Here is a 25,089-nt window from a genome sequence, read left to right on the forward strand (position 1 = left end):
TTTTATTGCTAAAGGTTCTAACAGTATATTTACTATTTTTGCATCTATGTGCTGAGAAGCAGAAGAGAGGAGTTTGACACTAATAAGAGACATTCCTCTGCCCTCCTGTAACCTGTTCACATAGGCATTATGTGCCTTGCTGTGTACTGAGATTACAGTTCTTACTGTTAAATGTTTTATATTTGATATTGTAATTGCCATTTGATTATTGATAACGTTCCTATAAGGGATACCATTCTAAACTGTAAACTTGTGCTGACTGTCAAATTATCTCCAGTTCACTAAGTAAACAAGTCAATTGGTTTAATCAATTCTGATGTACCTATTTCATTGTTTTCATTGCAAAGAAGGAAAATGTATGAACCCAGGTTGTCAGAGGTGGCGGAGGACTTGCAAGGTCAGGGCAATCAGGGGGTACCAATTTAACCAGCTACCCTCACGAGGACAGCGCCACACTAGTCTCCAAATACCAACCAAATTGTTCTCTTCGTTCCTCCCAAGACCTCCTGTGCTCTAGTTCCCTCGTCGCCTAATGCCACGCTCTCCTCCAGGCCTCTCCCATCCTATGGAACTCCCTTTCCCAATCTGCCTGATTTATCTCCTACTCTGTTTGCCTTTAGACGATCCCTGAAAACCCTTCCTTTGACCGAAGCCTATTCTGCCTCCACCTAACTGTACTTTAATTTTCTCCATCAGCTCATCCCCCACTGTTATTACCTTTTTTGTATCATTTGACTCTCTCTTCTAGATTGCAAGTTCTATTGAGCAGTGCCCTCTGATTTCTTTTGTATTTAATTGTATTGCAACTATACTTTCTGCCCTCATGTTGTTGTGCAGCACTTTACTCTTGGCTCTATAAAAAATCCTGAATAATGGATATTGGGTCATACTGAGATATAAATCCTGAATAATAATAATAATAATCTGACAGGCTGCCCATGCATGGACTGAAATTTGGCCTGTTCCTGCTGAACCAGCCACATTTCGATCCATGTGTGGCTTTCTTAACTCCAGCAGCCGCTGCACATCATTAAAGTGGTTGTAAACCCTTACAAACCACTTTGACCTACATGTAAGCCTAGATTAAGGCGTACCTGTAGGGCCAAGAAATATCTCCTAAACCTACACGGTTTAGGAGATATTTACAAAAAGACAGGCACCGATGTCTACGGCCAATGCACCGTAGACAGCGGCGAGCAGGCGCACTGAGCATGCCGCTGCTAACATCGATATTCCGTTAGTGGCGGCTCCCGTGCGCATGCGCGGGAGTGACGTCATCACTGCTCTGGCGCTGTGAGTGGCCGGAAGAAGATGGATGCTCTGTGCTACAGGGGACAGCGGTGACATCGTTGGCTCCTGTGTCAGATAAGTGACACATAATGGGCTACTATGCAATGCATAGTAGCCCATTATGCTTTACCTTTGCAGGGAGACAAAGAGGAAGTAAACCAATCGTGGGTTTACTTCCTCTTTAATCTAGCCCAGCTTCCTGATAGTGACAGAAGTGACTATGCCCATACAATGACTGTTGGCACAACTGTCTCCATCAGGGAAGCAACACAGGAGCAATACTGGATGACATTCATCCTATAACAGGAAGTACCCTTGGTGGCAAGATCATCAAACATTCTTTTAATGAAAGCTGCAGACTTCCACCCAAAAAAAGAGCTCGCTTTCTTAGCCCTTGTACACACGGTCGGACATTCTGACAACCAAATCCGTTGGATTTTGTCCGACGGATTTTGTCCCAAACTGTTGCATACACACGGTCGGACAAAGTTGTCGGAAAATCCTATTGTACATAACGTGATGAGGTTATTTCGTTACGACGGGACTACGTTCAGGCTAGTAGCCAATAGCTTTGGTCTAGGAATTTGATCTGAGCATGCGTGGCACTTTGTCCGTCGGAGTAGGCTACACATGATCGGAGTATGTCCGATAGGAGCATTTTGTCGGAAGATTTTATAGACAAGTTGGAAAACTTGGTCCGTCGGATATTCCTATGGAAACAGTCCGATGCAGACCACACACAGTCGGATTATCCGAAAAAACGGTCCGATAGGACACATTCCATCGGAATCTCCGACCGTGTGTACAAGGGCTAACACATCCCCCCTCCCTTCTCAACACGATTTTTATTTTTTTGGGAAGTGGGTACCTTTTTTGACAGGTATTGCATTGGCTCTCTCTTTTTTTCAATCCTCTCCTAGTTAAGAATGATATGCAGCTGATGCCCCCACAGCCGGCAGCCTCCTGGGACATGTCACATGCCCCAGGAGGCTGCAGGACCAGTCTCACTGCACTGCCATGCCTTGGACATATGTAGTGGAGAGCCAGCTGTGAGACTTCAGGAAGTAATTCGGCTACCAAATCTGAGATGGCACAGCCATGGAGCCAAGGAGAAGATACAAGAAAGTAGCTCTCCTGCGCTTAGGTGTAATGCTATAGGAAAAGAAGTGTGTCTTAGACCTTATTGTCAAAGCCTAGGGTCTTGCTGCCCTCTCAGGACCATGGGTGTGCAAATAAACTAAAAATAAACAATAAAAACAAGAGAAGGGCACCCCGACCTAGTGCAATTCCATTCTAAACATTTATTTAAAGTTTAAAAAGTGACACACGTATACTCAAGCGCATGTGTACATGTGTGTCAAAGCAAAGTGAAGACAAATCTCCTCCAGGACTGCTGGAAGTCTCCAATGGTGCAAGGAGACTAGATGGCGTCAGTGGTGACTTGGCTGACGCGTTTATAGGGTGAATGACCCACCATGCATTTATATATGTATAGTCTTTGTCATTGTCTTTACTGCCCTCATTGGTAAGCCCTGCCCCTCATAAAACATTAGGGGTGTGCGTTTCTCCAGGATACAATCTCAGATTGATACTCATCCGATGTGAGAAGGTGACAGGAATGGCAATGAATATCACATGGCATACATTATTATTACGCAGTGCCGTATCACAAAAAGTGTTCTGGTCAGGAAGGGGGTAAATCCTTCTGGGCTGAAGTGGTTAACATGTTGGAGCCTAGTGGTTGGATTTAGGCTGCACACTTTGAAATTTTGAATTGCGGGCAGAAATAAATAAATGCCCATAACGACTCCTTATATGACATCATATACGCCTAGGCCAGAAACTAGTAAGGTAACTGAAGAAATGTAAAAATAAAAATAAAGTTTAACACAAGTAAATATAATATACTCTCCTATCTATTTACTAATGCTAACAGCATAAGGACTTAAAATAGTTAATGTTGCCTGAAAGGATTTATTTCCACTTAAATTATTATGTCGGTATTTGTGAGAAAAATAGTATGAAACTTTCCGGTGGATGTATTCTTTTGTAATGCAATCTTATCTGTCATTGTATACACAGGTGTGATGGAAAATCTGGGGCTCGGTCCAGATGTCCTAATGAAAGAAAATCCGCAGCTAATTTATGCACGGTTGACGGGATATGGGCAATCTGGAAAATTTGCCAGGTCAGCAGGTCATGATCTTAACTACCTCTCCCTCTCAGGTATGCAGCAACATTACAAATTCCATTTACACTTAAAGGGGAAATATTCCATTTTTTTTTTCTTTCTTTTTAGCAAGTTTGCAAGTTTTTTGAATTATTACTCTCGCTGTAACGTTTGCGGTGATACCTCACATGTGTGGTTTGAATGTCATTTGCATATGTGGGTGCGATTTGCTTTTGCTTCTGCAAGCAAGCATGCAGGGACAGGGGAGCTTTTACATTTATTTATTTATTTATTTTTATTTTTTTATTGTTAATATTACTTTTATTTTTCTAGTTTGAAGCTTTCTTTTTACATTTTTTTTATCACTTTTGTAAACATTATTATTATTATACAGGATTTATATAGCGCCGACAGTTTAAGCAGCGCTTTACAACGTTGGGGTAGACATTACAATACAATACAATTTAAGACAAATGGAATCAGAGGGCCCTGCTCGTTAGAGTTTACAATCTAGGAGACATCCCTTGTAATAGTAATAGTGCATGACAGGTACTCTTTACAGTGAGATTTGGAGTCTATAAGCCCTTGTACACCTGGTCGGACATTCCGACAACCAAATCCGTCGGATTTTGTCCGACGGATTTTGTCTGAAACTGTTGTATACACACAGTCAGACAAAGTTGTCAGAAAATTCGATCGTACTTAACGTGATGACATTATTTCGTTAGGACGGGACTACGTTCAGGCTAGTAGCCAATAGCTTTGGTTTAGGAATTTGATCTGAGCATGCATGGCACTTTGTCCAATCGGAATTCTCTACACATGATCGGACAAAATCCGATCGGTTCATGTTGTCGGAAAATTTTATAGACAAGTTGGAAAACTTGGTCCATCGGATACTCCAACGGAAACAGTCCGATGGAGCCCACACACAGTCGGATTATCTGACAACACGGCCCTATCGGACACCTTCCGTCGGAATGTCCGACCGTGTGTACAAGGGCTAAGTCCCCAGATCTCACCTCTTAGGCTGCTTTCACACTGCAGCGGGAGCAGCGTCGGCGGTAAAGTGCCGCTATTTTTAGCAGCGCTTTACCGTCGTTTTAGCGGCGGTGTGCGTGCGCTAGCGGGGTGGTTTTAACCCCCGCTAGCGGCCGAAAAGGGGTTAAACCCGCCCGCAAAGCGCCGCTGCAGCGGCGCTTTGCTGGCGGTATTGCCGCGGTGTCCCATTGATTTCAATGGGTAGGAGCGGTTTAGGAGCGGTGAATACACCGCTCCTTCACCGCTGCAAAGATGCGGCTAGCAGGACTTTTTTCACCGTCCTGCCAGCGCATCGCTCCAGTGTGAAAGCCCTCCGGCTTTCACACTGGAGTTAAAGGGGCCGGTTTTTTTCAGGCGTTACACAGGCGCTATTTTTAGCACTGTAACGCCTGAATACCGCCCCAGTGTGAAAGCAGCCTTAGGCTGGAAAGCCTGACCTGAAAACAAAAAACACTAAAAAAATCCTAGCTTCCCAGCCGAGGCGGCTGCATTTTTTTCAAATGCAGAGGCCAGGCATGACGTCATAACATCATGCCTGGCCTCCGAACGATCATAGAAACTCTGGGGACAATCTGGCCCGCCCTCGCTGGGGCAAGCTGGGAGAAGCACCGGGATGGGGGGGGGGGGGGGGGGTGGGGCGTCTATCTCCCACCGCCTATAAGAACGATCAAGCGGCTGAACATCTGCTATGACTACTATGACTGTTCTTACAGCGAAGGGAATCGCCGGCTCTAAAAGAGATCCGCTCAAATTCGATGATGTCATATGACGTTGAACGGGAGGGAAGCTGTTAAATTAGTCAGCAGAAAGTGCTGCTCCTAGCACGAAACATGTCAGAATTCTTGCTGGCTTTATTAATATGATTTAATATGATATTGATTGCTGAAATATGACTGTAGAGCCTTATCTTGTCTGAAGTGATGTCAAATATTACCCTCTTGCTCCGTGATTCTCTGCTACTTTGCTGCAAAAGCTTTCATCCCATATTGGACCACATTAAGGCTACTTTCACACTGGGGCATAGGGTTAAAATCATCCGCAAAGCGCCACTGCAGCGCCGCTTTGCCAGCTGTTCAGCCACACTGCCCCATTGATTTCAATGGGCAGGGGCGCTTTAGGAGGGGTGTATACATCACTCCTACAGTGCTGCAAAGATGCGGCTTGCAGGACTTTTTTTTACCGTCCTTCCAGCGCAGCGCTCCAGTATGTAAGCACACAGGCTTTCACATTGGAGCGAGAGGAGAGGCGCTATGCAGATGCTATTTCTAGCACTAAAGTGCTTGTAAAGAGCCTCAGTGTGAAAGCAGCCTAAACATCAAATCTTTTTTATTTATTTCTTCTTTTTGTTGCCAAGGGGCATTAAACCTATCTCTATGCAAAGCCATGGGGTTAATTTACTAAAATTGGAGAGTGCAAAATTTGGTGCAGCTGTGCATAGAAACCAATCAGCTTTCAGTTTTTTTTGTTTTTTTTGTCAAAGCTTATAGGCTCCATTCACACTTGTGCAACTCCAAAGCCGTGCGGTTTCCATTGTGACTTTTCAATGCAACTTTTGACACTACTTTGGATAGGTGTGACTTGGATGGGACTTTGGCTTTGCCTGTTGCACGATTGTTGCAGTGATAATATTAAGATGCAACTTTCATGCAACTTTTTGTGAGTTTTCATTGCAGCCTATGGCACTCAAGTCAATTGAAAGTCGCATCAAAGTAGCGCAGGGGCCTTTTTAAAGTCACTTCAAGTTGCATAGATTTGAACGGCTTAAAAAAGTTAAAATACATGGGCTGCAGCTTGTCATGCAACTTTATGTGTCCAAAGTCACATGACAAGTCGCACAAGTTTGAATGGAGCCAAATAATTCAAAAATATTACACTATGTGCCTTTTTGTGTTCCTTGTTTTTATTACATGTGTTGGCGAGCTCGGGCTGGTGTTGCTGGAAACTACAGGTTTTCAAGGCTGTGTGTCAGCCAGGCATTCTTAAGCCCCATACACACTATCAGATTTTCTGTAGATTTTTTTTTCCTTCAGATTTACTAAAACCATATACAATGAAGTCAAACCTTAGGAGTTTCCATGTGTATTTAATCAGGCAGGCCCTTGCACTACATGGTTTTGGTAAATCTGAAGACAAAAATCAGCAGAAAATCTGGTAGTGTGTTTGGGGCTTTCGATCTCTTTTAATTGAGAGATCCTACGGTTCTGAGTGCTGCACTTTGGGGACACCTGTCATGAACACTCAGGGGTTTATTTACTAAAACTGGAGCGTGTATAAAGTGCCTTGAAAAAGTATTCATACCCCTTGAAATTTTCCACATTTATCATGTTACAACCAAAACCGTAAATGCATTTTATTGACAGACTTGAAAATTGCTGTACAGACGCTCTCCATCCAATCTGACAGAGCTTGAGCTATTTTGCAAAGAAGGATGGGCAAAAATGTCCCTCTCTAGATGTGCAAAGCTGGTAGAAACATCCCAAAAAGACTTTCAGCTGTAATCGCAGTGAAAGGGGGTTCTACAAAGTATTGACTCCAAGGGGCGCCATACAAACCACACTTTTCACATATTTATTTGTAAAAAAAAAATTGAAAACCATTTATCATTTTCTTTCCACTTTACAATTATGTGCCAATTTGTGTTGGTCTATCAAATAAAATCCGCCCCTTTCACACTTGTGCGACCTTTCCTATGACTTTGGACATCAGAGTCGCATGTCAAATCGTACCCCATGATTCCCAATTACCGTATATACTCGAGTATAGGCCGACCCGAATATAAGCCGAGGCCCCCAATTTACCCCCAAAAAAACTGGCAAACTTATTGACTCGTGTATAAGCCGAGGGTGAGACATGCCTGTCCATCCCTGTGTGTGTGTCCGTCCATCCCTGTGTGTCCGTCCATCCCTGTGTGTCCGTCCATCCCTGTGTGTGTGTCCGTCCATCCCTGTGTGTGTGTCCGTCCATCCCTGTGTGTCCGTCCATCCATCCCTGTGTGTGTGTGTGTCCATCCATCCATCCATCCCTGTGTGTGTGTGTGTCCATCCATCCATCCATCCCTGTGTGTGTGTGTCTCCATCCATCCATCCATCCCTGTGTGTGTGTGTCTCCATCCATCCATCCCTGTGTGTGTGTGTCTCCATCCATCCATCCATCCCTGTATGTGTGTGTATCCATCCATCCCTGTGTGTGTGTGTCCATGTGTGTGTGTGTGTGTGTGTGTGTGTGTGTGTGTGTGTGTGTGTGTGTGTGTGTGTCCAGCCTACCTGTGTCCCGAGCCTGTGTCCCGTGCCTTGCCTCCTTGCCTCCGTCCCGTGCCTTGCCTCCTTGCCTCTGTCCCGTGCCGTGCCTTGCCTCCGTCCCGTGTCGTGCCTTGCCTCCGTCCCGTCCCGTGCCTTGCCTTGCCTCCGTCCCGTGCCTTGCCAGGATCGCCGCTCTTCGTCGGCGCCTCGGCGGACATTCTACCATTCAAACGCCGCGCCTCCGCCTCCGCCTTCGCCTGTGATAGGCGGAACACTGAATTTCCCAGCAGCCTGTGTTCCGCCTATCACGGACATCGTCTCATCCTCGTCCGTAGTACGAGGATGAGACGATGTCCGTGATAGGCGGAACACAGGCTGCTGGGAAATTCAGTGTTCCGCCTATCACAGGCGAAGGCGGAGGCGCGGCGTTTGAATGGTAGAATGTCCGCTGTCTGTCTGCTCGACACGCTGATCGAGCAGGCAGACAGCGATGACTCGAGTATAAGCCGAGGGGGGCACTTTCAGCCTCAAAAAAGAGGCTGAAAATCTCGGCTTATACTCGAGTATATACGGTATAACCATTCATATCTGTGTGACTTCAAGTTGCATCGGCTTCAAAATAGTCCCTGTTCTACTTTGGTCCGAGTTTGATGCGAGTTGAGGTCCATAGACCTCAAGTTTACACAGGCATTCCCTGACATTGCGGCAAAATCACGGCCGCAAAATACTGTGACTTTCAAGTTGCAGCAGTGTGAAAGAGGCCTGAAATACATTTACGTTTTTGGTTGGGGTATGAATACTTTTTCAAGGCACTGTAAAACAACCAGCAAAGGATACTTTTTGGGACTTTTTAAGTATGTGCTTAATAATAAAGTCAATAAACTATTAAAAATCTATGGGGTTGATTTACTAAAATGGGAGAGGGCAAAATCTGGTGCAATTCTGCATAGAAACCAATCAGCTTCCAGCTTTTTTTTTGTCAAAGCTTAATTGAACAAGCTGAAGTTAGAAGCTGATTGGCTACCAGGTACAGCTGCACCAGATTTTGCACTCTCCAGTTTTTTAGTAAATCAAGTCCCAATGTGTCGCAATGAATAAAGAAAGGTCAAAAGATTTGAGAACTTGCTCATGTGTGTAGAAGGAAAAGTAGATAAAAGGTCAAATGAAAGTGTACAATGTATGTGTATACTTAATACAGCGTGAAATCTTTAATATTACTATTAATTTTATGATATGAACTCATGCATTATGTACTCACTGACTTAGAAAAATCTATACTTCTAACATAGTTTGGAATAATTAAGTCGTTATTGCTTACTGTAACAGAATATTTGGAGCGTAGTAAGAGAATATTGGCATTTTTAAAGGAACTGCCTATTTTCATATAACTTGTATATTGATTGTCTCTGATTTATGAAAGGGCTATATTTAGTAGCTCTTTTCTTAAAGCGGAGTTCCACCCAAAAAAGGAAGTTATCAAGCATCCCCCCGCAGTGCCACATTTGCCACCTTTCAGGGGGGAACGGGTTCCTTTTCTTGATAGGTACCCATCCCCACTTCCGAGAGATCGCGCTGCAGTCCAATCACTTGGAAGTTCGGCCCCCCTCCCCCGTTGGGCCATTCAGAAAGCACTTCACGCATGCACAGTAGGGAAAAAGCTGTGAAGCTGAAAGGCTTCACTGCCGGGTCCCCTTACTACAAATGGCGGCAGCAGCACCTGAGAGCCAATGAAAACATTGGCTGGGGTTGCCGACATCTCTGGATTCCAGGACAGGTAAGTGTTCTAATATTAAAAGTCAGCAGCTGCAGTATTTGTAATTTTTTGATGGGGAGGGCGGAACTCCTCTTTAAGTTAGAATTTGATTGAAAGTACTGCTTTGTAATTTTTAGTTGGGAAGGGCGGAACTCCTCTTCAAGTTTGAATTTGAAAGTTCCGCTCTGTTGGCTTATGTACGTTTTTATTTATTTCCTCCTTTTATCTGCCACAAGATCAGTAGCTCCAAGTGTAATTTGATTGTTCCTACAGGAATTTTAATCGATAGTAGCTATGCCGCTCCAAACTTGCCTCTTTCCTTGTACTTCCAGCTCTCATCAGGTGCATGCCAAGGAGGTCATCCCTGCTCAGCTGTTGCGCTTGTCAAGTCAAAATGAACGGGTTGCGCTGTGATGCCGTCACAGGTGTAAAATCAGCTTTAATGTAATAAGTAGAGGATTCACAACATATAATCTTGCCTGTCTGCTTTCTGCTCCAAGGCTTTTCACCCATGAAGGGCCTAATCATAAAGACACGTCTCTCCATAATTGAGCCCTTTGTGGTGTGAAATACGTTGAGCAGGAGTATTAAAACAAGATCCTCTACTTATATTAAAGCCAGTTTTACATCAGTGATGGCATCACTGTGCAGCTTGTTCATTTCCCCTATTCCTACAGGAAGTTCAGAAGTCCCTTGGACTACTAAACATTGAAAGCAGGTAGGTAGTTTACTGAGAGGGAAGGTGAAGGTATCCTACATTAACATCAGTGGTTGACAGGGGCGGCCCATCCTATTAAGGGTGTATGGGGCACCGCCTCCCCCTATCCATGCATCTAGCCCTTTTCAGGCTGCCAGATGCATGGATTACAATGCGGGGTGGGTGTGTTTTTTGAAGCACCTTATTAGAGCCAGAGACTCTAATAGGCTTAAAAATAGGGTGGGCTTGGGACACAAAGAATGCGCCCAGAGCCCACCCAGGCGTGTTAGAACAGCGAAAAAATATTTTCTATTGTAACACTGATCCTCCTCAAGGAAAATCGGAAAGGGGGTTTGGATACCCATCACCCGATTGGCTGAAAGGACAAGCGATCCTATTGGATGTCTAGGATGAGAGGAGGAGCCACGATGGAGAGGACAGGACACAGAGCCGCTGCCCACCTAGATGGGGTAAGTGCCAGACAGACCAGCAAACAGTGGGGGGGGGTGGTGGCTGTTTGCCCCCCCCCCCCCCCCCCCCTACACACACACACACACAAAAAAACACCAGATGCCACTAGTGGTTGGCTTTCTTGCATTGCAGCTCAACATCCTGTGCTTGTAATCCAACGCGGCTTATGTTCCCTGTGAGTGTTTATGCTCTACTTATACCTATGTGAGTTATCTTCCACAATATAAAAGTAATGGAAGGGAACCAATAATGGCAGGTCTATTGGTTCCCTCCCACACAGACTCTAGTATACCTAAGGACAATAGTTGGGAGCTCTTTTCGAGTCATGGATTGATGGGAATGTACTGTGCAAAGTGATGTGTATTATACAGATGCTGTATAAATCTGGGATATAAATAAATCACGCAATCTAAGTTACATTTGCTAATCCGTTTCCTCATCTAAATTTTGTAGTTTTATGATTTTTTGCAATCTAGCCTTGAAAAAGAAATTAGCACTACTAGGAGTTGTACATTCTTATGCCCCTCTCCATGTATTCTGCAGTGAAGAGCTCTCTGTAGAGAAGAGGATATAGTCCCTTCCAGAATATATTGAACTACAGGTGTCTACCAATGTTATTAGGCTTAGGTTGTGCAGCTCAAGTCGGAGATACCGTGTTCATTTGAAAGAGCTTTTTCAACTACACAGTAGGACTTGATCTCGTGTGTATTCTTCACTGGGATCCAGGAGACATTAGTCACACCACAGCAGAGGTGTCTCTAAAGGGAATTTTTAACTGGGGCTACCAGGACTTTTAAGAAGTTTGCAGGAGATGGATTTCCAAACAAATGGAGTTGTCAGCTTTGAAAAGGAATAATCCTCTTTGATAATATTGCAATATGATTAAAATTGACATGTTACCGTCTATCAGTTGATCTGTCCTAATATTCTTATATCAGTTAATTTGTCTAAAATGCTATTTCCTACGTTTGTAGGTTTGTTGTCGAAACTAGGAAAGAAAAATGAGCCACCAACTTTCCCCCTCAATCTCCTGGCAGACTTTGCAGGCGGTAGCTACATGTGTGCACTGGGCATTGTTATGTCTCTATTTGAACGCACTAATTCAGGACAAGGACAAGTTATTGATTCAAGTATGGTAAGTATTCTTTTTTCTTGCTCTACGCTACGAAATATGTACTCGTAGTATTGTAGTCTAAGTCCTTGTACACGGTCGGACATTCTGATGGACAATGTCCGATAGGATCGTGTTGTCGGATAATCCGACAGTATGTGGGCTCCATCGGACTGTTTCCGTCGGAGTATCCGACGGACCAAGTTTTCCAGCTGGGCTATAAAATTTTCCGACAGCATGATCATGTGTAGAGAATTCCGATCGGACAAAGTGCCACGCATGCTCAGATCAAATTCCTAGACCAAAGCTATTGGCTACTAGCCTGAATGTAGTCCCGTCCTAACGAAATAACGTTGTCACATTAAGTGCGATCAGATTTTATGACAACTTTGTTCGACCATGTGTATGCAACAGTTTCGGACAAAATCCGTCGGACAAAATCCCACAGATTTGGTTGTCGGAATGTCCGACCGTGTGTACAAGAGCTAAGATCTTTTGTCTGTGTATTGTCAGTGTAGCGGATGACATTTTGGACAAAGTGTCATTCATGTGTAAATTTAGTTTTTTGCCTCAGAATGGTAATGGGGTTCTGAGGGTTAATTATGTAGGTTAACTTTGACATCAGTTTGGCTGGGCTGTGTTAGAGTTCTGCCTGGTAAACATAGCCATATGCATTATAATTTTAAACAGTTAGAGAGAGCAAAGAAGGGATTTTTACGGTGCTTATTGTTCAGAAATAAAAAAGGAAAAAGGAAATATAAAAGCAAATATTTTATTGCAACACAATTAAAAATGACACATAGCAGTGCATTGCATAGATGTCTACATATACAAAGTTACAAAGTGACTGGTCCACAGAAACTGACGGATTAAGGTGCTTGTGGTTGATTATCCCAACGTGTTTCGCAGTAGCTTCAATTAATTTTAGTGAGCACAGATAAAATATAATACCCATTTTTTATTTTTTGGGGTAAAATATGAAGGATGCAATATGAAGGATGATGTTACACCAAGTAAATAGATACCAAACATGTCGCGCTTTAAAATTGCACACACCCATGGAATGGCAACAAATTATAGTTACATTAAAATATCCATGTGTTTTTACAAATTACCATTTTAGAATTACTCAGGAGCACTAGTGCCAGAACTATTGTTTTCACCCTGAGAGCCACAGGGATACCTCACATATGCGGTGTGATCGCTGTTTACATATGCTTGTGAGACATACATGCATGTTCGCATTTGTGCGTGACAGGTCCTCTTTTTGGAGAAATACGGGATCTAACAGACCCTAGATCATGTAAGATTACTCTGTATTATCTTGCATACATTGTATCCAGTTTTGGGTCATGGTTATGCTGTTGCCAACATCTTGCTACCCCCACTGCTCTTTTTTTTTTCTAATGCCGCGTACACATGGTCAGGCTATCTGGCGGACTTAGTACGGTGGACCTAGTCCGGCGGACAACCCGCCGGACTTTGCAGAGGAGGTCCGCCGGACTTTGCGAACGAGCGGACCTGCTCACACACGACCAAACTTTTCCGGCAGACAAACCGCCGGACTATGGCGGGAGTCCGCCAGACTTTTGAAATGAACGGACTTGCCCACACACAGAGAAAAGTCAGTTCATTTTGAACGCAGCTCCAGGTAGACGGGACTAGCGCAGGAAGTCAATGTCGATGCCTCCATTGGCGAGATTGACACCTCGCTGGCCTCGTCACCTGGTATGGACTTAAAGGGGAAGCCCTACGCCGAAAAAATGGTGTGGGGGTCCCCCCAAAGTCCATATCAGACCTTTATCCGAGCACACAGCCCGGCTGGTCAGAAAAGGGGGCCCGGAGGCCCCCCACCCCAAAGCACCTTGTCCCCATGTTGATGAGGACAAGGGCCTCTTCCCGACAACCCTGGCCATTGGTTGTCGGGGTTTGCGGGCGGGGGGCTTATCGGAATCCGGGAGCCCCCTTTAATAAGGGGGCCCCAGATACCAGCCCCCCACCCTATGTGAATGAGTATAGGGGTACCATGTACCCCTAGCCATTCACCTGGTGAAAAAAAGTGTAGAGAAAAAAACACAAAACATGTTTTTAAAATTATTTATTGGACAGCTCTGGTGGTCTTCCGTCTTGGGGGGTCTTCTAGCCGGACTCCTCCGCTATCTTCTGCTAACTCTTTTACTAGTGGAGGAGCCCGGCTTTCTTCTTCGTCGTCGCCGACGCCGCCCAGGGGTCTTCTTACGACTTCGGGAGTCTTGTCCCGCTCTTCGGTTCTTCTTGCCGGGCCTCCGCTTTCTTATAGCTCTTTTACTAGCGGTGGCCCGGTCTTTTGTCACCGCCTTCTTCTCTTCTTTTGACTTGGGGGTCTTGTTCTTCTTGCCAGGCCTCCGCTTTCTTCTTCCAGCTCTTTTACTAGCGGTGGCCCAGTCTTCTGTCGCCGCCGCCTTCTCATCTTCTCTTCTTCTTCTTCCTTAAGATGTTGACTCGATGCTCTCTCTGGCCGCAATGACAAGGATGCGTGTGTCCCTAACATCAACATAAATAGGATCTTCACCCTAGAAAGAAAAAAAATTATAAAAAGACACCTATGTATCCAGGGACTCAGTGCTGTCCTCACCCGGGCTGGTTCTTTGCCAGCCTTCGGGTCAGCGGTGCCGACATATTTACAAAGGAAAGACAGCTGATTCCTTGCATCTACATAGCTAGCTTCTAGGGGTGCACCGAATGGGTTTTTTGGTGCCGAAACCGATATCGAAAATGAAAAATACACTAGGCCGAAAACCGAAACCGATACCGAAACAGCACCGATACCGAAAATGACTGTTTTTAAAAAATATTTTCATACAGCAGATGGTCAGAGACTGGGGACATATTACAAGAGATGGTCAGAGACTGCAGGCATGGTACAGGAGATGGTCAGAGACTGCAGACATGATACAAGAGCTGGTCAGAGACTGCAGACATGGTACAGGAGATGGTCAGAGACTGCAGACATGATACAAGAGCTGGTCAGAGACTGCAGACATGGTACAGGAGATGGTCAGAGACTGCAGACATGAGACAGGAGCTGGTCAGAGACTGGAGATATGGTACAGGAGCTGGTCAGAGACTGCAGGCATGGTACAGGAGATGGTCAGAGACTGCAGGCATGGTACAGGAGATCAAAGCAGCCTCACCAGTTCCCCCTCAGATGCAGCCTGTTTATATAGCATGGCTATATTCACACAAGTGGCCAGAGGTAGATAGTCTCAGAGGCAAACAAATGACTTTTGGATGCAGCAGCACTGTGGGCACAAAAAACTTGATTTAGCTGCGGACAAAACTCTGCAATGCTTGCCCTGGGCACACTCTTTCCCCCTTATGCAGTGTCTAAATGCAGCCTCACCCATGCCCGGATCTGTGCGGTGATCTCCGTGTGTCACGGAGCTGTGCATTGAATTTCCCAGGCGGCTGCAGTAACAATGTCCCGCCTCCTGTAATCACGTCACGCTGATTCAATGTCCCGCCATTGGATCAGTGTACCGTCTGTCACAGGAGGCGGGACATTGTTACTGCAGCCGCCTAGGCAATTCAATGCACAGCTCCGTGACACACGGAGATCACCGCACTGTCGGGCGGGAGGAAAGGAGGATGGAGGATGGAGGACAGAGGACTGGGGACGAGCCAGGAAAACACCCGTGCAATGGGCGGCACCAGGGGCGGAGCCCCGCACAGGCCCCGGCCCCATTATCGGCAAGATTTTCCTTTCGGCATTTTGCCGAAAACACAATTTTCGGCCGATATGTTTCGGCGGCCGAAATTTCGGTGCATCCCTACTAGCTTCCCACTGCACATGCGTGAGCTGTACTGCACTGCACTTTATGAATAGCCACACAGCCTCCTGGGACCTGTGACCATGTGCAGGTAAAAAGAGGGGGGAACCGTACTTCAGCTAAGATCACCTACGCAATCCAAGCAGAAATGGGAGCGGGCACTTATTAAAATGAGGTACTTGCTCCCTAAAAAATCATTTTTTGTGCCAAATGTCTTAGAGGAGGGGGAAAGGAGGACCTAAAGTGAAACTTCACCTTCAGGGTGAACTTACATTTTAATTCCAGTGGAGACATACCTTTGCAAGCACCAAAACTTTCTGCCCTTGAGCAGAACTAAAGTTTTAGTGACTTTTTACTTTAATCTGATCACATCTAGATTTAACAATTTAACAAAACAATTGTAAAAATACCGGTAGTATTGATTTTCTAAGAACTGAAAAAAACATTTGCCTTTAAAAATATTTGCTTGAAAAAAGGACAGATTAAAGGAAATCCTAATGATTTTAGTGTATATAATTGGGCAGAGAATCATAGGATAGTTGGGTTCTTAGATCCATCTTCCAGTGCAGCTCAGATCATTTGTACGCTGGTAAATTGCCTAAGCTGGCTAAAGTATACAGGAAGTTTGTGGCCTGATAATCCTTCCTATGTATTTAGTTCTAATTAGTATATATACAAAGTTAGATGTGCTTTTAATCAGCCTTCCAATCTTTCACTTCAAGGTATCATTTCTTCATATATTTTCCTGTAAAATAGTGTTTTAGATTTAGCATTAAAGCCCTCCAAGCAGAATAAAGCTGATCATCTATGGTAAAATCAAGCCACCCAGTAAAATCTTGGCTTAAAAAAAAGAACATCAGGGTAATTGATTATCTGTATGAGATGTAATGATTTAACTACGGAAGTGTATTTTTTGGTTTGCTGGTTCTGGGTGATCTCACATGTCCAAATTAACACTTTCAGGACTCCTGCCAGCTTTACATATTTCATTTTTTTTCTATCCTGTCCATGCCTCAGGATGATTGTGAAGCAAATTCCACATAATGATCCCTAATTTAACCATCGTTCATCCATTCTTTTTTTTTCTGTAGAGCCTTGAATTGCTACTGCTAATTTTAGGCTTCCCACATACTTCACATCATTATATGATAAGGAGCCATGTTGTCAGTTTGTGTTGCACTCTTGTGATGCAGATTGCAATCTCAGTGCTGTCATAGTCATGCCCACGCTTCCAAAACACCCACCACTGCTTTGAAAGTCATCTGTTCTGGGTCTGGTAAAAATTAAAGACTAGTACCATTTAATCGAACTTGAGATTTCAGAGCTGTATATTGTGTAATCAGTCACTGCAGATAAGCTAACTTAAAGCAAACCCATGGCCATAACCTACAAAAGAAATCAAAAGTAGACTGTGCACTGTGCAAGTGCAGTTGTGCTCATTTTACTTAGTAAATGTGGTAAAACTCCACTTTGTTAATAATATACACTCTGGTGCAAGGAAAATTATATAACTGTGATTGGTATCCCAGGGCTACAAACCAGAGTCCATGCCCCCTTGGTTTCTCTCCCCCGAACCTTCCTATATCCCTGCACAGATTAGTTAATCTCCGTCAGGCAATCCCAGGTCTTCTGGAACGAAGGGGTCATTGCAACAGTTCCTGTTGCAAATTTGTTTCAAGCATTCTACTGCACCCTGTCCACATCTGCCTGGGGGAAGCCCATCTTGGATCTCAAATCTCTAAATGTCTTAATTTGAGCTTAGAAATTCTGCATGGAATTCACAAGGTCTATCGTCCCTTTCTTTCACCAGGGGGACTTTTCGGCTTTTGTTGACATCAAGGATGTGAACATGCATGTCCTCAACTCTCCAGCGCATTGTTTCCTATACTTTCCAGAGTTTTTCTCCCACAAAAATATCAGATTCCAGCTGTCCAGTCTAGCAGTTGTCTGATTCTTTACTTTTGCATGAAAGTCCTGCGCTTGATGGTAACCTCCTTAGAGGCAGTCCAATTTGCTCAATTTCACTTCAGGCCTCAAAACACATTATTCTGTTGTCATGGGGCAAGTTAATCAAAATCTTGGACAGATGGAGGACCAACTTGTTCCTGGCTTAGTGGTCCTTTTTCTTGTCTTTTGCAGGATCCTCATGATGGATGGATTGGAGGCATCCTGAGCACTTCATCACTGCAGGGGACTTGGTTATTAGTCCAGAGTCAGTCAATGGCACAGTAGTAGTATACATCAACTGCCAAGGAGGAAACAACTCTCACTGCAGCAAAGCCAGTAGAGCACAACCTGTCCTGGGCAGAACTTCATATTCCAGCCTTATGTACATTCCAGGAGTGGACAGTTGTCAGGCAAACTTCCTTAGCTAGTAATGCCTGCACAGAAGGAAAGGCGAGGGATGGTTGGGAGTAGGGAGTAGCCCCCTACACCTAGGGGTGTTCCAGAACCTGTGTGGCAGATAGGGGATACAAGATATGGACCTCCTGGCCTCAAGGTTCAACAGCAAACTCAAAAGGTTTGTCTTCAGGTACAGGGATCCTCTTTCAGGATCAGAATGGCAGAAATGTGGCAGAATATGGCTTTCCTTGCCTGGAGATGGGGGGCATACCAGTGATCTTCAATGCTCTGCACTGACCCAGGTGGATGTGGTACACTGACCTGATAAGACTTCTGGTGGACAATGTAGACAGATTGTCAGGACAGATTGTCTCTATAGGACAACGTATTTTCTTCATGTAGCTCTTATCACTATAAAGATCAGGTTTATGCCCTTTCTATTATGTTTTAGAGACTGTTTGCCTCTCGCTCCTCCATAAAGTACAACGGGTCTTCTATGTAGCTTCCCCTGTGACACTGTGGTATCTGAATCTGGCTTTCTCTACGCTTCCAAAATCACTATTTGAACACATTAGAGACATTCCTCTCTCTACTATTACACATACTGTGGTATTCCTCGCCATGCCCTCTGAGCCAATTGTCTAAACTGGTGGCCTTATCCTAAAAGAAAGGGTTTCTGATTTTGCATAGGAACAAGGTAGTGTCAAGGCCCATGACTTGCATCTTGCCTAAAGTCATTTCTGCCTTTCACCTCAACCACTCAAATAGACCTATGCATGCTTGTTGGGCTTTTCTGCATCATGCAACTGTTTGTCAGATTTGAAAAGCTGCTACTTGGACGTCAATTCACATGTTCTCTTAAAGGGTTTGTAAAGGCAGAATGTTTATCATCTTGCTGTATATACATTAAGATAAAAAAAAAACTTCTGTGTGTAGCAGCCTCCCCACCACCCCCTAATACTTACCTGAGCCCCATCTCTATCCAGCGATGTCCATTAGTCCCTAGGCCGTCCGGGACTCTCCTCCTGATTGGCAGAGACACAGCAGCATTCCTTTGGCTCCCGTGACTGGCAATTAAAGTCAGTTAGCCAATCAGGAAAGAGAGGGGGCGAGGCCGAACGACAGCTACGTGTCTGAATTGACACACTGTGTTGCAGCTAAGCTTGGGTGCCCCTATAGCAAGCTGCTTGCTGTGGAGGCACTCGACAGGAGGGAGGGGCCAGGAGCACAGAAGAGGCACCCGAGAAGAGGAGGATTCGGGCTGCTCTGTGCAAATCCACTGCACAGAGGAGGCAAGTATAACATGTTTGTTATTATTATTTTTTTTTAAACAAGACTTTACATTCTTGAGAATAGACAAAGGTCAAGTGCACACTCACAAGTTAGTGTGTATATATATTTTCTTTTCACAACGTTACCCAAATTCACTATTTTATTAATTTATCTATTTTATCCACTGGGGTAGAAATATGGAAGTTGGATAAACATTGCCTACCTTCCTCACCTCTCCCTTTGTGTCCCTATTTTTATACTTATATTCATATTTATTTTAATTTTTCACTGTCTTTTTATCACACAAGGGTCGAATGTTATTCATTCATAATTCCCAATAAAAACAAATAATATAAAAAACATCCTCGTCCATTAATGACAGATATAAGCTAAGAACATTTCTCCATAATAACAACAATTATCTCCTTTTGAAGAATTAACACACTATAAAGGAGTCCATTATAAATATAAAGTTTCGCTAAAAAAATCTTTTTTTTTTCCCCCTCAAACAGCAATGATTTTTAAATTTACTAAAAATATCTTCCATCTATAAACTTGTTAATTCGTGGCATTTAATACTATACATTGTAATTTTAATATATTTACATTTTAATTTTATTTTAATTTTTATGTTTATTGTTATAAATTCTTGCACTATTTTTTATACTGTAACTAATTTCTAGAAACTTCCGCTTAAATAAATAGGCAATATCCCGGCACATCCTATAGCCTAATTTCAATATCCCTTATACTCTTCTATATGCATCCCTTGCACTTCTTTATAAAAGACTTTTTAATATCTAATTATAATTTTTAGATTTCCTTCCGTTTTATTCCCCTCCGCTTTTATCTATCTAAGTTTTTATTTATCTAAGTTTACCTGTGTTATCTGTATTTACCTGTGTTTTAGTTTTGTTTTCAATAATTAGTAGTGGTTTTACAGTCAAGTCCCAGATATATAGATTCTACATATACAGGAGTAATGTCCAACCCTTATTTCGGCAATAAATAATAGGCTCAACGCAGGCGCAGTAAAAAAATCCCCTGCATAGCCCTGCGTGATTCATATCTACGCGAAACAAGGGCATTCCCTCAATAAAAATGGCGGCGAGTTTCCGCGCATGCGTGTTGGCACATTACACCCTATATAAAGGAAAAGGTGCATGCAGATGGCCGCTCCAGATGACGTCTGAATGACGAAACGCAAAGGGCGTGGCCAGACAGCATAGACCTCTATCTCAGACGGCGAGGCAGCCCAGCGGGACTTTTTAAAAACCGAGCAGCATAAACAAACGAGATTGTATTGATTGCTTGTGAGTAATTTTAAGTTCATCTAAATAAAATTTACATTTATAAACGTACTACACCATGGATATGCCTCTTCCTTGTTGCATATAACGAGGCACGCTATACCAACGGAGGAACGAGGGACTCCCAGAACCACAGCAAGCCAGAAAGCAACACAGTGGCTTATACTGTGAAGGCTGATCCACCCCGGACGGGGCTATACCTCTGGTGAGAGCAATTACATAAGTGGTCACCGAGCACTGGGAGCAAAAGCTGAAGTCACCCCCTCCTCCTCCCCCCCCCCCTCCCACTTATAGAAGAATTTTCACCATTTTTTCACTGTTTTTTCACTATTTTTTATCATCAATTTTATAATCAATTTTTATCACATTTTTTCCGTTTTAATATTCATCATTAATTTTTATAACTTCCCAGGTTCTGTTCACCTCTGTTATTTATATTTTTATTCCATCTATTCACGGACTTTTTGCCACATGATATTTATTATGTGCACTAATGGACATATGATATGCTAAACAGATAATTGATTGGACATTTATTCTGTTATTTCATAATTGAATTTTGTGCATTCAAACACTGGCACATGTTTTCTCACTGGCACTTGCACTTTAATATTTGAATTTAAGGAATTGCATGTTCAAAAAGTTATCTATGGTTTATTGGTTTTTATGGTTTATTGATATTTATTGAATAGCATATATATAAGAATAATTACTACATATTTCTGTTAGGCATTACACGGAGAGTTTTTCACCATTATCTTTTTATTTTTATTTATTTTTTATTTTAATTACTTACCAGCACGCTGGAAAATCTATGCAAATTATATTTATTTATTTATTTTGAGTTTAAAATGGTATAGCGCCAAGTCTATTTTTCCTCCTATTTCATTTCATTGTTCCACCCATATTGGGTGGAAATTTAATAGAGGCCGCTCTTACCAGAACTATATCCAATTGCTCCATAGCGCGACCTTACCCCCTTCTTGCCCCTAAGACTTTACATTAACTTTAAGTTATACCACAGTAAACTAATACGGGACCAAAAACGACTGACGCGTTTCACACTAAATGTAGTGCTTACTCATAGCTTTTAATGGACTGGTCATACCAATAGACTTCCAGCCACCGTAATTACCACAGATCAATTGGTGTAGAACCCCCCTCCTTGTCCAGTGTGCCTGGGGCCATAAATACGTTTTCTTGGGGAAAATCAAAACTCGTACCTTAGCCACTAAGCCCCCATGTAGGCTTATAAGAAATGGTGGAATGAGGAAAATCATATTTATTAAAAGTGTAATATATTTATACTGCTGTGTTCCATTTAAGAACTTACTGAAAACTGAATAGTAAAAATTGTCTCTGCAATGTGTAAAGTTTTGTTTGATGTTATTTCTGTACGTGTTATGCTTTTTCTTGTGTGGGACTGAAAAGAAAGGACCATTTAGGCAACATAAGAGTATTATCTGTCATAGTTAGACAAGTACTATGCTGTAAATTTCCTTTAATGTATACTCATCTCTGAGGTAGGTACCCATCTCTAAAAGCCAAACAGATTGTGATGTGAAATCCAAGGTTTTCTCTGACAGAAGGGCAGATAGATCTGTTTCACTTCGAAGACTGTCATATCTTTTCATAAACCTGTCAACCTTTCACTAAAAGGCCTGTTATAATTGAAGGAAAAAATGTAGTCAAACGTCTCACGCCTGTCACAAGCCTTTCAGGTGGTAGAGACCTACTGTCTCCATTATAACAGGGCCTCTGACAGGCCAAAACTGCATAACACAGGCCATAAAAACATCTGAAGAGCCATTTTAATCAAGTGCTTGGCCTTTTATGTGTGCGCCTGATAAATAATTCACTAGTAGATGCTCTTGAGAAAAAGAAAATTATATAGTAAGGTTTATACTTGGGCCTTAGTTCAGAGGCAGAGGTATACCTTCGAAATGCTATACAGTGAGTTTCTCTTTGAAATCTAACAGATAACCCCCTTTTTCCGGGCAATAAAACCATAAGAGTGGCTATGACTGATCTGAAAAAAGTGAGATGTGAGGCTTGCGGCTGTGTTGGGGGCATCTAGAATGTGGTAATTACATGTCATGTTCTTCAGGTTAAAGGAGAATTCCAGCCTGAGCTCATTTGGCTGGGTTTCTCCTCTGGGTCACAGGAGTACAATTCGTTTTGCACTCCTGTGACCCATTTTCAGCAGAGAGCGGTCTGAAGTCCACTCTCTGCTGACTTCACCAGGATCATTCCAGACACCGCGTCATCCCGACGTCCGAAGTCTGGATCCACCAGGTGCCTGGACTGCCGCTCCCCACCCCTCCACAGCTCAGTACTCCAGTGAACGTGGAGGAGTAAAGGAGAAGATCTGTTGACTGACAGGCAGCAGCTCTCTGCTCGGGGAGGTGAGAGAACCGAGCCATTGGCGGTGTTCGTTGGCTCGGTTCTCAGTGAAGAGGCGGCGGGGGACAGATGCAGCATCGCACCGATGATGCATCCACCTAGGTAAGTATGAATGGGCAATAAAAAGAAAATCCATACTTCTCTTTTAACCACTTAAGGACCAAGTTTTTACCTTTAAAGAAGACCACCTGCTGTTGCTGAAAATACTGGGGTTATGGCAGCTAGCTGCTACCATAACAACGGTATTTAGTGTCAAAGTACCGACGTACAGCTATGGCGGTTTGCGGCAGGTGATTAAAGTGTTTAAAAGTATGGATGACCTGGTTTTCATCACATGAAAAACACAACTTTTTCATTGTATGTGATAACCAAACTTTTTGGATTAATGCATTCTTCACCAAGTACATCTGCCGAATTTGAGATTATTTTGATTGAAAAAGACAATTTCATTAAGAATTAAAGGGCTTGACAACCATATTTCCTTTTTTTCTAAATGCAGCACTACCCCTACAGGACCCGATGATTACTGGTTCCCCCCTATTTCTGCACAGGCGACATGCATCTCTCACTTGCACCCAGACACAAGAATTCAGTTCCTTGGCTCTGTTTTTGTTGTTTTTAATAGGGATAACAATTTGGATGTGGTAAAGGAATTTATGGGATGGCCAGCTTGAATTGAAGAATACCGATGAGGACAACTTCTTTCCTATTTACAAAGAGAAGATTCTGAACTGTTCTCCTTCCTGGACACACTCGGTCTTTAAGGATCAGTAGCAAAAGTCCCTTATGGGCTAGGAGCTCTTAGTCGCCTTTGGAAAATAGCACAGAAGGTTGCCAAACTGCATGCAGGAGTATCCCCTCTCCTATTGTAGAACTGTGCCCACTTACAAAAAATGAAGGGTCTATAATTTTTATCATAAGTGTATTTTAAATGATAGCAACAGAATATCAACCAATAATCCCCCAAAAAAGCACTTAAACAAATATAATTTAAGTTGCAGGCAGTATTTTTCATCCTATAAACATGGCGAGTCACGTTAATGCCTTAGCCCTTGTACACACGGTCGGAGATTCTGACAACCAAATCCATCGGAGTTATTCCGATGGATTAATTCCGGAAGAGGTCTGGAAGTGATGTTGCATACACATGGTCGGACCAAGTTGTCGGAAAATCCGACTGTACATAACGTGATGACGTTATTTCGTTACGACGGGACTATGTTCAGGCTAGTAGCCAATAACTTTGGTCTAGGAATTTGATCTGAGCATGTGTGGCACTTTGTCCGTCGGAGTAGGCTACATATGATCGGAGTATGTCCGATCGGAGCATTTTGTCGGAAAATTTTACCAGCAAGTTGGAAAAGTTGGTCCGTCGGATATTCCGACGGAAACAGTCCGATGCAGACCACACACAGTCGGAATATCCGACAAAACGGTCCGATAGGAAAGATTCAGACGGAATCTCCGACCGTGTGTACAAGGGCTAAGAGCTCAATTTTGGTCTTATCTGACAACAGCACTTTCTCATAATCCTTCTCTGAATCATTTGGCTGCTGACTATGACCCTAATAACACCGTCCCTACAGTCAAGCATGGAGGTGGAAACATTATGCTTTTGAGCTGTTTCTGTACTAAAAGTATAGGCCGTCTTTTCCGCATTGAGGGGCCATTTATTGTAAAATCATGGATGAGAACCTTCTTCCCACAGCCAGAACACTAAAGATGGGTCATGGATGGGTCTTTCCACATGACATTGACCCAAAACATACCACCAAAGCAGCAGAGAAGTTGCTCAAGAAGAAGTGCATTAAGGTCATGGAGTGGCCTAGCCAGTCACCAGACCTTAATCCTATAGAAAATGTATGGAGTGTGCTGAAAATTTGAGTTGCCAAGCGACAGCGAAGAAACCTTAAGGATTTAGAGAAGATCAGTAAAGAAGAGTGGACCAAAATCCCTCCTGAGATGTGTGCAGACCTGGTCACCAACTACAAGAAACATCTTATCTCTGTGCTTGCCAACAAGGGTTTTTCCACCAAGTACTAAGTCATGTTTTGCTTGGAGATCAAATACTTATTTTACTAACTGAACTGCAACTCGATTTATAAAATTTGTATTTTTGTTTCTGGATTTTTGGTTGCTATATTGTCTTTATCATTTAAAATACACCTATGATAAAAATT

General features: G+C 43.2%; 1 protein-coding gene across 2 annotated transcripts in view; it reads left to right on the forward strand.

Annotated features, from left to right (window-relative positions):
- The window catches only part of AMACR (alpha-methylacyl-CoA racemase), a 97,859-nt gene that overhangs the window by 38,268 nt on the left and 34,502 nt on the right, over nt 1–25,089 (forward strand). For both annotated transcript variants that reach the window (XR_013263967.1, XM_077462887.1), the window contains exons 3-4: nt 3,373–3,516; nt 11,636–11,796. Coding sequence is in view for 1 of the 2 variants with exons in the window: in XM_077462887.1 (XP_077319013.1) it covers nt 3,373–3,516; nt 11,636–11,796 (305 nt within the window). In the remaining variant the exon portion in view is untranslated. The remainder of the gene's footprint in view (nt 1–3,372; nt 3,517–11,635; nt 11,797–25,089) is intronic.

This window comes from Lithobates pipiens, unplaced genomic scaffold (assembly GCF_037356315.1).
Source record: "Lithobates pipiens isolate NorthernLeopardFrog02 unplaced genomic scaffold, aLitPip1_a1.2 Scaffold_3, whole genome shotgun sequence".
Taxonomy (NCBI): domain Eukaryota; kingdom Metazoa; phylum Chordata; class Amphibia; order Anura; family Ranidae; genus Lithobates; species Lithobates pipiens.